The following is a 16,536-nucleotide window of genomic DNA, read 5'->3' on the forward strand; positions in this document are numbered from 1 at the left end:
CATACATTATTATGTGATTTATATAAATTTTATTAAATAGAATAATAATAATCATGGAAATCCGCAATAACAGTTTCCTTTTCTAATTGCCTCTGCTTTCGGTTTTTCTTTGTAACAAATGCAACTTGGTGATAATGGTTCTACATCAAATTTTTCTGGACCCTCTAAAATTGATTGCAAATCATCTTTTCTTTTGAGTTCGAATAAGTTAGCCTTTCGTTTAGGCATTTTGGCTAAGCAGCTTTGATCTTTTTTTTCGATCTCTCTTTTTCGAGGAACCTCGCGGTACGATTTATCGATCGGTGACGTGTAACCACAGCAACTTTGCTGATCACGAGAAATCTTCTCGACATGATACTTTTCGTGCGGCACCTTGCCCTGAATTTTCGCTTTACAATCAGGACACAATCTATCGTATGATATTGGGCGATCGGTTTTAGGTGGAATAAAGGTACGCTTGAACGCAGGTACTGCCGGAGGCGGTGCAGTTTTCGCATCAATCTGCGGTCGGACCTTTAATCTAGGTCTCGTCGACGGTGGTGTCGAGATTCTACCGCATTGGCAACAGTTGCAGGTCGCCTTGCCCATCTCGTCGGACCTCCCGCCATAATTAATCGTTCTAATCTCGCGTTCCGCGTCCGGTTGCGCTAACTTGGCGGCGATCTTTATAGATCGTAAAAGTTCATCTGTAGTCACTCTCGCGCGTTCTCTTTCATCTCTTACAACTCGGTCGTGACTAACGTGGCTCGTTTTATCCGTCTGTGATCCCATGCTGGCGGTCGTGACGGTCGATTGGTCCTTTAAGCGTTTGTGCAAGAGCATTTTTTGACCGGTTATTTCAGGACGGTCGCCGGCGATTTCGGTGCTCGGTGCTTTTAACTCGACTGGTTTTAAATATTCACCAGTAACACGTATCGAAGGCACACGGGGCGGTTCAGCGACCGAAATCGTTTGCGTGGTTATTCCTACGATTTCGGTTTCTACAATTTCGGTCTGTATGACTTCGGTGTGTGTGGTTTGCATGACCTCCGTTTGAGCAACTTTGGTTTGCACGACTTCGGTTTGAGCGACGTTGGTTTGCACGATCTCGATCGGTTTGACGATCTCGGTTGCTGGTGGTTGCTGCAAATGTAGGAGAAATATGCATTCAAAATGTTAGTCAGCAGTTATTAATAAACAGGATGTTTCAGAACAAAATAAAAAAAATAAAAAAAAAAATGCGAATGTATCGGAAACAATATTATTGTCGTGTCTCGCGTGGGCAGAAAAATATTCCATTTGTGAAATTAATCGAAATTAAAAATGAAAGAATGATTTTTTTACTAACCAAACAACATTCTGCGCAGGGTAATTTCATCTTGGGTGCAATCTGCACTAATTCCTTTTCTTTGATTTTCGCTACAATCCAGTATGGCTGCATCAATAATCGAGGATCGATTGATATTATTGGCACTTCTATTTCGGTTGGTTTTATTTCAGTAATGGGAATTTTTAATTCTGCTTCGACGAGTTCTGGCTTTATTTCTTTTATTGGTTCTTTTTTCTTTTCGTCTTCTATCAGTTTCGGAGGTAATGTAATTTTCGATATTTCTTCTTTTTTTATCGATGGTAATTCTTCTTTTTCTCTTTCTTCGGCTAATTCGATAATCGGTGTAATTTTTTCTAGCTTTTCTTTAATTTCTTCGTCTTTTGCTTTTGTTATTATTTCCGCAATAGGTTCCTTTACTTCAATTATTTTTTCTACTATATCCGGAATTATTGGCGCTTTTTCGATTTCAATTTCTTCCTGTATTATATCTGTTATTGCTGGTTCTTCGACCTCGACTTTCTCTTCTGGTTTTTCTTTTGCGACCACACTAGGAAATTCTTCAACAATAATTTTTTCTTCACTAGGAAGTTCTTCAACGATAATTTTTTCTTTTATTACGTCTGGAATCGGCACCTCTTCAACATCCACGATTTTTTCTATCTCAATTAAATCCACGGTCGGTGAGACTATTTCTGGCATAATTCCTGTTATTTCTTTCACATCCACTATCGGTAATGCTTCCTCTACATCTTTTTCTATTTCTGTTACAACAGCTGGAACTTCCGAAGGCTTTGTTTCTTTGATATCCGCATCTTCTAAGTCTGCCATTTCTATTTTGTCAACTTGTGTAATTTCCTTCAACTTTTCTACCACGTCTTCTACACGTTCACTTTCATCAATTTCTTTTGACACTGGTAATCTTTCATCTACTGTTATTTGTTCTGCTACTGCTTCTGTTTTTTCTATTACTGGTTCTTTTATTAGTACGTCTTCTACTTTATTTTCAGTTATTTTTACCTCGGATATGATTTCTTCTTCTTCTTTTTCTATTTTTTGAACACTCACCATCTTATCTGTCAAATCTTCAAATTCTGCGTTTTCCTTAATCTTATTAACTTGGGGTATTTCAGCTTCTTTTGTATCATCTACGATTTCCTTGACTTGTGTCTCTTCTCCAATTTCTGTTTTTTCGAGCTCTATTTTATACGATACAGGTTCAGTTGTCGGATCGATTTTCAAATCTTCCTTGACGGGAGATTGAAAGGAATTTTCTATTGAAACTGTCGTAGGAGGTTCCGATATTTCCTCTTTCGTAAAAGTAGGCAGTAATTCAGCTACTGGTTCCATCGGAGCTTTTACTTCTACTGATGTTTCTTCGGGATGAGGGGATGGTATTGATTCATTTTTTGGTTCCATCTTTCCGTTTTTCGATATTATTAATTCGTCTTGTAATTCAGTTTCAATTATTATTTCTTCTTTTATTTTGATTTCATTTTTTTCAATCACTTTTTCTCGCTTATCTTCTGTGATTGTTACTGCGTTTTCCTCTTCTACTTTTTTAGGTTTTATCTGATAAAATATGTATAATTAGATTTATAATGAAAGGCGTTTATAAAGACTGTAAAACTAATATTAATATATCTCTCAAATTTTTTTAATTCCGTTAAATAATGTGCTAAAACTTTTATTGTGTTTATATTTATACATTTACGTTTTTATATACACACATATTTATTTTGTATTTTATTATTACTTATTTATAGATTATTTTTATTATTATGTATTTATATATTATTAGTATTATTATTTGTAAATTATTTACGAATCGCATTACCCTGATTTCTTACCCCAACATGCGCGCCGACCTGTTCGATTAAGACATCAGCATCTTTTTTCACTGTGTGACAGGCAGGATGTTTCTAAATGTAAAACGGAACAGATGTATCATTAATATTAATAAGAAAAAGAAATATTGCATTTATTATATTATAATATTAATATTAATAATTAATAATTAATAATTAACTAGAATATTAATGCACAATTTCTGTATATTTATATAATTGCAATATTCCTTTATTTTAATTATAATACAAATGATATACCGCTGCTGACGTGCGAATTGTATCAATCATGTCGATCCACGATAGGATCGTATCCCGTTGTATAACAATGGCCTGGTCGATTTCGATCTTTTTTATTTCCGCTTTAACATCATTCGGCATTGTTATCGGCTTATCATCCACAGCTTCTTGAATAGTCTGAATAGTTACGATTTCTTTAAGAGGCACGTCTATGGCCTCCGTAATCTGTTCTATTGCCGTAGTGACAAGTTTTGCCTCGATTTCGACGTCAGAAATTTCATCTATTTTTTTTTCCTTTTCGATTTCATCGACGACATCTTTCGCTTCTTTTGCTAATTCTTCTCGAAATTGCCTCTCACGTTCCTCCTCGCGCGCGACTAATTTTTCATCAAGTTTCTTCGAAGGATCTACGCCCAACGCAATCAATTCCTCGTCTGTCATACCAGTAGGCGAGGATACCACGTCATTGCACACAAAATCAGGCGCGCATGGTTCACCGTCTTTATCCAGTTCCTCTAACGAACCTAACTTGGCCAAGTATTCCCGAACTTTTTCGAATTTCTGTTGCTCGTAAATTAAATCTTCCGGTTGAACTACGATTTCCGCGTCCTCGATTCGCACGAGATCCACCGGACGATCGATAGCAATATCAGCCAAGTCAGGTTTAACCGAGACATATTTATCATCTCCTACGAGAGCAACTTCGGCGTCGGCATCGATCAAGACGACCTTCGCCAAAGCTTCCTCGTCAACAACTTCGACTCTTGCCAATGCTTTTTCGTCCACCATTTCGACTTTCGCTAATACTTCCTCGTCCGCAGCTTCGATTCTCGCCAGCACTTCACCATCCGCCACTATTGCCACGTCGTCTACTCTGCCAATAGGCCGATCCACGACTTTAACTTTAACCGCGACTGCTTTATCCGTCACTTCCGCGACGTCGTCGTCGCGACCTATCGTAGCTTCGATTTTCGCGATGCTCAGAAACTTCTCCAGTTCCGCTCTGCACGCGGCCATTCTCGCCCGACATTTTTCCAGCGCGTCTTCCAGCTCGCACACGCGATCCGCCAGCTGCTGATTCGCGGCGATCTTCATGTCCAATTGCTCTTGCAACGCGCTTGTCGTGCTGATCGTGTCACCTTCTATCTTCGACCAAAGCTCATCGGCCTGCTGAAGCGTCCTCATGTAAGCTTCTTCGCGGCGTTCCAACTCGGCGATGCCCCGCTTTATAATCACCTCTTCCTCCGCCAATTGCTGCAGCTTCTCCAGGCACTGGATATCTCCGGATTCGATAGAGGCCACACTGGAGACTTTACTGAGCCATTTCTGTTTGCACTGTATGTCGCCGCACTCGCCATATTGACACGATTCATCGGTTTCCATCGTCTTTTTCTCTATCGCTTCCCGCAGTGCTTTGGCTTCTTCGTTCAAACGTTCCATCGCGCCTTTTTGTTCCTCCTGAATCCTCCTAGCTTCCTCGAGTTTCCTTTTTCTTATCTCTAATGTTGCGAGTTTTTCCGACCACAGAGTTCGCGCTTCCTCCGTCTTTTTTAACGCCAATTTTCTTTCAGCCTCGACCTCTCGAACTCTGCAATCGTAATGACAGCTCGGCGTGCTGCGGCAGGAAAGTTCTCTCGCGTCTTTAAATTGCTTCTCGAGAATGCGCCCCATACTGCAGACAGGTAAACCCTGGGACCTCTTCAAGATATTCCACACCATCACCGCCGGCATCGAACATTCAAGCATGTCCAGGCGGTTTCGCAGATCTCCTTCCATTTTTTCCAATTTCTCTCTACGCTGCTCTCGCTTGTCAATTATATCGCAGAAAGGACGTTGATGCACACGTTTGCCGGCCATTGACACGTTGTCGATTTTTCCCGGATTTTTAACCTCGCGTTTTGATTCTTCATCGTTATCTCGAGGCGAATACATCTTGTCGAGCTGATCGACAGAGGTTATTTCTGTAATCGTGCCTTCTTTATGCTCCCAAACTGATTTATCTTCTCCCTCGATGTCATCGACTCCCTCAGAATAGGACTCCGACACAGTCGTTTTTAATATTCCATTATTCTCTTTCGACATTTCTCTTCGAGAAGAATTCATTTCTTTCATTATGAATTTTTCTCCTTCCGATGTGATTTTGATCGTAAATTTTATTCGTGAATCTTTGATTCAACAAGAAAACATCCTTCTGTTAATGTTGCATTTTTTTGTTCGGTAGTAGCTCCGACAAACTTTTTTTAATATATCTGTCTCTGTCCTCTATATATAATTTTCTTTCAGGACGTCCCACTAGATATTTAATGATATCCTCGAAATATTTGAGTATGCTGCGAATTTAATCTGCTCATCAAAACGTAGGTTAATTCATTTATCTTTAAAAAAAAATAACCTATTAACGTAATAAAACGCGTAGTTGTGTAATTGCAAAAATTTATATTTGCAATTATAAAATATACATCTGCTTGTACAGTATCATTTTGTTAAAAATTTTATTATGGTTAGCAATTTTACGCGATGCGATTGCGAAATAACTTTTTCATTTTCGCGGTTATTTTCGTGTTTGAAAAATGTGTTAAAAAAAAAATATATATATATATATATTCATTAATCGTGTTAGAGGATTTAATATGGTTTCTAACTAACGTTTACCTGGCCAATTATTTGCTCGTGCGTCGTCGTACACATACATTATCTTTATTAAATCATGTCTCACGACTTGATATACGAGATACGCCTAGCACTCGTTCGTCGCGCGAATCACGCGTCACATTTTCGTGGAAAATGCACCATCAATTTTGGATAGGTTCCAACACGGCCAGGTTCTGTTAGTGGATTGCCACAAATCGTTTATGAGATTTGTCACATGGTATGCGATTACTTTCGATATTTCTTTATCAAAAATTTTGGTCATTGATACGAATATATCTGCATATCTGTATTGGGCTATCTTGAGTACTAATTATGAGATATATACTAATTAAGGTCGCATTACTTTATTAAATCCTTTATTAAAAATGAGATCTCCTTTTCGTATTTATTACGGGTATTCAGCAAAGTGTTTTTGTGATATTCTTATATATATTTCAGATTTATTTATTTATTTATTTAAAGTTTCATAAAATATGAAATTGTCATAAAAATATGTAATGTTTTACACATATTTTACTAATACATATACTTTGTATGTAATATTTTGTTATAAAACAAATTATCATTAATAAGTTATATCAAAAAAGTTTGGTAAAGAACGCTATAAATTTTTATGAAAAAATTAATATTTTTAGATTAACTCTTGCTTGAGAACATAATGAAAAATGTAGTGTATATTTTTTGTTATCTCTCAATTTGAAAAGTATGATAGTTTTTGTATTTAATGAAATTTTTCAAAATAGCTTTCTTGGGCAAACTTACTAAGGTGAAACGTGCTTGAAATGATTTATGAGTAAATCCAGGATTATTAAAGTTTTATAATACTCCAATCTAATTCTTATTTTCCAACAATGGATTATCGGGATAAAATTACACTTTTTATATTAAGATTTACCATAAATTGTTATAAAATGAGGATTTTCTATTAATTTGTAGAACTTTCTGTTAATGAATTTCTCTTGAAAATTGTATTAAATAACAATCTAATTTTATAATCTAATGAATTCTTTTTTATAATTTAAATGTGTTTTCAAATACATATTTTAATTTTTTTACCAACTACTGTTAAACAATTAAAAATACAATTCGAAATACAAATATATTATATAATAAAAAATATTACAGGATAAATTATAAGGCATTATTAGAATTAAATATACCAGTTAATTTATCTTCTACTGATATAATAATAATAATAACAATATAAATAAAAAATAATATATATATATATATAATATTACATTATTATCTTATTTGCAATAAAATATACAATAAGGAAAAATAAATGTAACAACAATAAATACTAATTTAAAGTTGTTTCGTTAGTCGAGATAATTAATATCGATAATTATCCATCTTATTATGTAATGTGTAATTTTAATACTTTTATTAGCGATTAACGCAACAATTTTGAATTAGGTCGACATGATATGACAATGCAAAAATTTTAATACTCGATGAAAGACCCGAGATATCGAACCAACACAGCGACCTTTACCTTTACGTTGGAAATTAGTTATCTGTGTTGAATAATACGAGCTTCGCGCGATATATCAGCCTTTTTAGCCTAAAGTACACATCGATTTTTACCCTGTTACGAGAGTGGCGCAGAATAGCGTTCAAGGATAACCCTGAGTAAATCCGGAAAAGATCACTATATACTAGAGGTTTTATCAGGCAAAAATCCATCTGAATAACGGGTTGACTTTACCTACTCTCGATTTTCTCTGACGCACTCTCTCCTCTGACTCTTTCTCTGTCCTCTCTGTTTCCCTGACCTCTCTCTTTCTCTGACCTCCCCTGCGCCCTTCACAAAATCAATAGCGTCAGTGTGTCGAGCTTATCTTACGATAGAGGAAAAGCAAAATTTGACACGATCGAAATCGCAGATGAGAGAATACAAAGTTCCCTTATTTACCTGCAAAAGCTTCCCACTGGATTTTTGACCCAATAAAACTCTTTCCGAGAACCAATATAATTTCGTTCTATTAACAGAAAGTTCCAATTGATTCCGAAACTTTGGGGACTGTGCTTTTTCAATCTAAAGAAAGATTTTCGAGATTAATCGCCGCCTGGTACTCTCAATGCCCGAGGAACTTCATAAACTGCGTTAAGCGTTCGCGGAAACTTTACTGAACTGCGTAGAATATTCTGAGAATATACCTGCGAATTATGCTCGCCTAGCCGCACGAAGTACCAATGACTTTAATAATTTCAGTAAATTAAGTTTTAGGCAGACAGATTGACAATCCTAAGTTTTCCAGATTTTATGCAAAGCATTTTGTATGGCATTTATAATATTAATAATACGAGTTATAAAATATTCTGTATTAATAGATTATACATTTACTAAAAATGTAATTATAAAAAAATATAATATCGAGAATATAATTCAAATATTCAAATATTTGAATAGGAGTTTGACTTTATTTGTCTCGTCTTTTGTAATATTTTCCGTGCATACTGCTTTTGTATATACTTGTATTTAGTCGGTTTTCGATAAAAATTTCATAACTGAATGTATCGCCATTAAATTCTTAATCGATTTTATATCCATTCAAGTTTGATAACCTTTCTGATTTCCCCGGAGAATATATCACGCACCAAAAACGTGTATTGCCATTCCATAAAACTGGAAAGAGAGAAAATTCTCGTGATGAACTTAAAGCATACGCTATCAGCTGTATATAAATTTCTGTATAAATATTTAAATTTTTGCGTTAAAGATTCATTTTTATTAAATAAAATTTTAATGGACTAATTTTAATAGACAATACTAATAATAAGCGGTTATTTACATGTAAAATTAATTTATGTTTAATTATAAAAAATGATTAGAGCATTTTAAGGGGGGAAAAAAATTTGGAAAAATACTAAATAATGTTTTCTATTAAAATATGCTTGATATATACATATATATATATGTGTGTGTGTGTGTAATATTTACAATAGATAGCGACGACTGTAGGGAATACATCGCGGCATTTCAATTCACGAGAGCTGAAAATTCTTTTGGTCATTTGAATGCAGTCGAACCTATCTCTTAGAAGTACTAAACTTGCTCTCTTCTTGTTTCCGACAGTGGATGAGAGAGATATGAACAAAGGTAGAATCCGATTATTCAAATAATTCTGTCTTAGACAGAATACTGTCGACTGTGGCGAGAGACCCTTTTTTGTTCAACTTTGTAACGAGTTTTCTTCCGACTGCTTGAAGTCGACGTACAATTTTTTTAATGATCAAACTATCGCGATATTCTTGCAAATACTTTTGTTCACGTTTCCGTTCTGATAAACTGGTCTCACATTTAGTCATTTAATTAAATAAGTGTCAAAAATCCTTTTACTTTATATGTTCCATTTATTTGTATTGAGAGAATTTTACAATAAATACAATAATATAGTTTTAAATAACATCATCAGTATAAAGTACGTAAAATTTTCTATAGCGAAATTTGAAGCAATGGCTTCATATTTAAAAACATATTATGGTATAAAATAATTTATTAATTTTATATTTAACAATTTGAAAGCAATGATCGTTAAAATAATTAATTAATAAAGAATTAAGATTTTCTTTCTCTTAAAGTTTAATTTTTCAAATTTTTTTTTTATTGATTATTCAATATAACAGTCAATTGCATTCTCATTTTATCAAGGAAATATCTCTGCTCACTGATTTGTGCATTTTATTGATTGCCAGTATGAAATAAACTCATTGCAATGTAAAAATGTATATTACTAGGATGGAGATGGTTCAATTCTCTCTTCATATAAGCGTTTTTCGATACCATGTTTTAGATTGATACCTTCCGAAAAATTTCTCGAGGATAGAATTTCACAATCGTTTATTTATTTAGATAATCCTCGTATAACCAATCGTTGATAAAACAGTAATAACGATGATAGTAATTTATTTTCCATTGGAATGGAAATAAATCAACACCATCGTTTAGAATTCGACTTGTTTTCACATTGGCATTATCATTATGATTGGAGGATTCTTCAGAATTTATGTGAATAATTAAATTCACGGAAAGATTTGATTGAATTTAAAAAGTGCTCATTTTTAAAAGCTCTCTTTTCGATAAAATTTGATACATTTTCTTTGATAAAGCTTAATCAAATTTCTTTACAAAATATATTTATGACAGTAAATATCGAGTCAAGAATCGTACAAAAATACGGATTCGCATACTCATTTATTTATCTCCTATCTATGAATTAAATAACTTTTGTCAGTTCGTCTTGGCGTCTATTTTTCATCTTCATTTCAGAGATCGTAGATCAAATCTGCCGTCACGTTCGAAATCCCATACGGGACTCTGTAGATGAAAAAATAAGATATATTTTTCCAATAATTTGGGGAGAATTTTCAGTTCTTTTGACGTGAAATGTAACTACAGATTTCGAATAAGAGAATATTATTGTCTGATGTTTAAAATTTTAATCATTTAATACAAGCTACTAAATAATTTTATTTGTATATTATTTTGAATGAAAAATTAAACGGCTACATTTTTCAATAAATGTGAAATATATATATAAGTACAGGTTATAACACATATCGTGCTCTGCCGTCTAACTATAATTGTTTAATAATTCATGATGACATAGCGTCGCAATTTAACCGGGACATTCCTCTGATCTACGCGATATCACGCCATAGTGTGGACCTAGAAAGTTCTACGTACTCATTCTTATATGTTGTAACAATACTGTTTTCTCACCATGCCATCATATTTCGTGTCGTATATGCTGCGATAATGTTAGCTTTCAGTATACTTGCACATTTGTAATTCTGATGCGTAATACGACGCAAAGTCATTTCAAGAGATCTTGAAGTTAATTCCATTCGTTGAACCGTTTGAATATCTCAATTTATGGTGGTTTGTAAAATTAAATTAAAAATCAGAAATGTGAAAATTATATGAATAAATTAATAAAAAATATTGTAAAAATATAATAATAATAATAATGGGCTGTAATTAATAAATTATATAATTTACAGAAAAAAATTTTAACTTCTCTTAGATTTTTAATTTTGTCGGATTTTTAAATATTTATTCGTTATAAGAGAAATCCGCACGTGTGTATATGAAACTCGATGTGTTTTACCAAAGAACTAACATTGCAAACAAATTTTCAATTTACGTACGGAATGGTTAGAACGAAATCCACTTAATATTCATAACTTTCGACGGTGCAAATATTATATGTAATATTTGGCAGCGTCCGACGAGCAAGTAGCACATGTGCGCACATAATTAATTCGTCAGATTGAAATATTTAATATCACGATGGTTCTTGAAATTTTCTCTACGAAAAGATTGACTGCAGTCCAAGTATAAATTTGTCAAAGCAGCCGTTATTAAATTTTGGTATCTGCTGGAACGCGCTGCATAAATATGCATTTATTTATTCCTCATAAATTTCTATAGACTAAATTGACAATTGCGAGGATTAATTGTGCTAGTATAAATAATATCGAGAACATCGATCTATAAAGTTTTTCCGAATCCCCCTTGCGACTGGGTTCACAATTGTGTATGCTCTTGTGCAATGACCATATATGTAGCCGAACAAATTTTGTCGGACCGATAAACGAGACACGACGAGTATGTATCCCTAGCATATACGATTCCGGAATCGTATCTCGTGTTTGCAGCAGCACGGCCGCGTATAATGACGCAGACGTGCATCGACGCGATTCCGTTCCCTTAAAGTATGTAGGTTAGACATGACGTCATGACCCGCCTTGTGACGTGCACCCTCGAGTGAAATATGCAGCGATGCACTCGAGCATCCCTCGTACCCTCGCGGTCATTGGCATCCCAACACACAATGAATCGCCGAGGCCAAAGCGATGTCAGCAGGCGGTGGCGGCATCGGCAGCGTGCTTTAAAGCTCCTATTCGTCCGCTCTTTCCCTCTTCTCTTTTTTTTTTTTTTTTTTTTTTTTTATGTCGGACGTATTCTGTCTCTCCTTGCTGCGCACATGCAAGTTTGTCCTCTGATGTAAAGGCACTTTTACACGCTCGCTCGCCACCGGCCGGCAAATTGTGTTTTAAACTGTGGAAGACCGCTCTTTTTTCCATCGTTTTCATAAGCCATGTAAGATCGAACGCAATTTCTTCCCGAGGTAATTCTATCGATGTGACTTGGCGAAACCATTTATTTCGATCGAGGAACTGTCATAGTAATTATGATTAAGAGGTAATATGTTTCTTTGAATAAAAAAGAAAATGTCTTGAAAGCCATTTGAAATTTATTTTAAATTGAATTTATATATATATATATTTTTTTTTAATTAATATTTAAAATACATCTATGATAAATGATTTAATATTAATAATATATCAATACCTATTGCGTTTTCTTTTAGCGAGAATTGTCAGTTTTATATCAGACGACATGAAACCTCATTTACGTGTTAAGTTCTACACACTTTCCATTTACGTTATCGATTGCTATATAGTCACGTAATAAAAACAGCGCGCGTCGAAGAGACGATGCTCAATACTTTATGAAATTTTACCGACGTGACGACCTGCAGTATTGACGAACATTCTATTTCTATTTTTACTTTATATTGAAATACTACGTGGAATGTTGAAATTATTGTCTGTCACGTATTGATATATCGATGTATATATTTGGGTGTTTTAATCAAAAGAATTTTGATGATTTTAACTTGCGAAAGCTTTTATGTCATTATCTTCCCGTAGTATCTTGATCGATAGTCGATTATTTTTTTCAGAACACTTTTCGCGACGTGACAAAACTAATTCAGAAATTGGATTTTTTGACCAATAACGATTACTGGCTGCAATCTCCGCGATAATAGTTCAGTCGATATTGTGCCAGGCCTTCGCGTTCGATCGCGTTTCGCCACTCGCTCGAGCGTAAAATACGCGATTGTGCGCCGTTCGTGCGAATGAACGTGTTAGAAGACGCTTCCGCCTCCAGGGCTTTTTACTTTCGTATAAGAGTTCACAATTTTTCCGATGACGCTCTCTTTTTGCCAGTAAAGTACCTAACTTTGCAAGATGTTTAAATTTTATATTGCAAATTATATAATATGCAATAATTAATTTACATCTGTTGAAGGATGTATTAAAATTGTTTGCGCAAATTTTTCTTATTTAATTCAAAACTTATTTAATGCTCAAATTTCAAAATTTTTATTTAAAGTACGTCACATATTTTTTAAGTGAACGATCCATTACTGTAATAACGTAATGGATATAATGATGATGAAAAAAGTTAACGTATATATAATGTTCGTAAAGAGCGATTTACCTTTTCCATAATACATATCTGTAGTCTGACAAACTCTATATCGTTCGTTCAAAACGTAGATAACTGCGTGATCCCTGTTGACGTTTCTGGAATACCCTGAGCTGAGATGAAGTTGTTGGCAAATTCCTGCGGGTACACTTCGTTATTACCATGTGGCTATGTAATATTCAAAGTCCTGGTAATCATCGTACTCGTGTCGTTCGATAGTTTCATACAATTATCGTAACATGCGTTGTTACAGTCAAACGTTTCGACATTTACACACGCGGTTGTTACATTCGGTAAAGTAGCCGATTGTCAAGTTCTCTTCTTGTCAAATTGTTGATCATGAATACGTCGAATCGGGAAAGATACCGCGATCAATAACATAGAATAATTGTTGAATTCGTAGGCGATGAATTTTGTTAAATTTAACGCAACGAGTAAAAGAATTCGTTAAAAACTGTTACAAGTCATATTTTTTATTCATTTTTAAATCTAGTTAATTAATTTGCAACTCAAACAGTGCAAGAATAATAAAAAAATGTCATAATTACAGAAAAATTTTTCTTTTTTAAATATTTAAATTATTTAAAAATTAATTAATTAATTAATTCGCAACTTAAACAGTGCAAGAATACAAAAAATGACATAATTACAGAAAAAATTTTCTTTTTTAAGTATTTAAATTATTTAAAAGTTACTTAATTAATTTCTAAGTAATTTAAATACTTAATAAAGAAAAATTTTTCTGTAATTATGACATTTTTTTTTTTGTATTCTTGCACTGTTTTAAGATGTGAATTGTTTGTAGATACAGTCACAAGTTGGAAATTAATTATGATATATTCCTCTGATATAACGTTTAATTGACTCTCTTGTGCACTTGCGACTTAAATGTTCCAAATACATCGAATAATACGAGCGTTGTTGATCGCGTTTAGAGGCTAACTGATTTTCGATCCTGTCTTTGTACAAGACAGAGATCCGCATGAACAATATCAGAACGTCGTCTGTTTAACTGGTCTATTGTGCTTCAACTCGAGTTGAGAATGCATCGAATAACGCGCCTCGTCGCTCTTGTTTAGAACTAAATAATTTTCGACTGTACCTTTGCGCAAAACAGAAATTCGTGCGAGTAATATAAGGAATCAGAGATGCGATAATGAATTTAGAGAGTGTATAGAAAAATCAGAAAGCTGAATCAGACTATTAAGTTTTATCATTCAGATTCAGGTTAAATTAAAACGACATACATATATATATATATATATATATATATATATATATATATATATGTATATGTAGAGAGATGTATTTATAGTTATTTCTTGTGCGATAAAAATTTCTCATTTATGCGTACATATATTTACGTACGTATATTTACATACATGTATATTTATGTATATTTACATACGTGTATATTTACATGTATAAAGAAATTTTTGTTTTGTAAATCTCCATAAACGTCGTTATACTTTAGCGTGTTCAGTATTAATGAATTGTTTTATATATGTATATAATGTTATTACTCATAAACTGATGGATCATAGTAATATCAAAAGATGTATACCGATCTTCTATAGTATTCATATATACATCTTCTCATATGTGTTGAATATCATAAAAAATAATGAGACAAGAACAATTTTCTTTTATCTCTTACGTACATTTTTATTATTTATTTGTCGGAAACAACTCGCATATTTGAAAGAATAGAGAATTTGAAAATGTAGTTGCTTTTTCAAGAAGATGTAAACGAATTAAACGTAAATAATATTATGCATTCTATTTATGCGATTGTGATATGATTGTATCTAGTCATGCAAGATGCACGAATCGCCATCAAATAAAGCTCGTGATATAAGCGATATAATAACATTTTATTGATATTGCCACCGGCAGAATCATTTTCCCACGGGACAGATATAAAGTGCGCAGCTTTTACAATCAGCATTTTAGTGTATATCAAACTTTAAAAAATTTGAAATATTGAGTCCAATTAACGCAACAATTTTATATACATTTAAAATAAAGTGACAGTGATAGAGCTTTTAAATTAAAATAGAGAACTTTTATATGAAGAAAATAAAGTTCTCGTTGATATTATTTAACATTCTAATTAAATTAAATTAAATTATCGTCTCAATTTCAACTACTAGATTTATTAAAAATATTTTTATTGAAGCGTCCTATTTTTTGAAATGTCCTGTATAATTTCAAAGCTGGTTCAAATAGAATCAATAAGACAGAATAGACAATTTAATATCCTACAGATTGAATCTGTCCGGTAATATATGTTTACTTTAAGCATATTAGCTGTATGGCATACAAAACCAGCGATAATTCGTGCCAAGGGGCCATCGCCATATTTACCTTTTTGTGTAAATCATAAGAACGATCCTCTCATTTATGCTTTATATTTAGCATTAATCTTTTGTAATTTTAACTATTTATACAAGCATTATACGTTTCCAAAAATATTGCTTTTCTTACATGAATATGCGCGTTAATATAAATTAACAAGCCAAGTGATGTTTTTGAGAAATATAAATAAAACTTCAAACTATATGTTGCAAAATTAACATATTTTTGTTTTATAGGCCTAATTTTGTTTTATATTAATAAATTGCATTATATACTGTTTAATAAACGTAATATTTTAAGAGTATAATATATTATATAATATATATATCTTTCTCTCTCTCTCTCTCTCTCTCTCTCTCTCTCTCTCTCTCTCTCTCTCTCTCTCTCTCTCTCTCTCTCTCTCTCTCTCTCTCTTACTAAGAAGCTTAACACTTTAAGAAGCTTAACACTTTCTCTACTTTATCCGAAAAAGGTTTATCTAACTTTTCAAATGTTCGAGCTGACAGATTTTATACTGTATACAAAACTCTTGCAAAATTAATCCTATCTACTTGTCAAACATTCGCTAAACATTTCGCTAGAAAGGATCGGCTCCGTGGTCGATTTGATAGTTACCACGACGGTTAAGCGAATCACAGAAAATTGAATCAGCTGGCGCGAAATCAACGTTGATCAAATGTAATGTTCGATGTGACCCGATTGCAAGATATATCCTCTTAAGATGGTAACTTAACCTGCTCGAGAGGGTGCACGCTTACATCGCGGCTAATGTTTATTACCTGACGTCACCTACCACCGGAGAAGGTCTCGCCAGAGGGTGGGAACAGGCAGGTTGTGTTCGCAGG

At 33.6% G+C, this 16,536-nt stretch overlaps 2 protein-coding genes across 5 annotated transcripts in view; one reads left to right on the top strand and one right to left on the bottom strand.

The window, feature by feature from the left end:
* The window catches only part of Dnc (phosphodiesterase dunce), a 324,716-nt gene that overhangs the window by 83,459 nt on the left and 224,721 nt on the right, over window positions 1-16,536 (top strand). The window lies entirely within an intron of this gene.
* On the bottom strand, window positions 52-6,081 carry LOC140671308 (uncharacterized). Its single transcript, XM_072902566.1, is given in 8 exon segments — window positions 52-1,122; window positions 1,343-2,725; window positions 2,801-2,878; window positions 3,157-3,228; window positions 3,415-4,122; window positions 4,156-5,541; window positions 5,544-5,627; window positions 6,046-6,081. Coding segments are annotated over 8 exon segments (4,818 nt in total).

This window comes from Anoplolepis gracilipes, chromosome 11, assembly GCF_047496725.1.
Source record: "Anoplolepis gracilipes chromosome 11, ASM4749672v1, whole genome shotgun sequence".
NCBI classification, from domain to species: domain Eukaryota; kingdom Metazoa; phylum Arthropoda; class Insecta; order Hymenoptera; family Formicidae; genus Anoplolepis; species Anoplolepis gracilipes.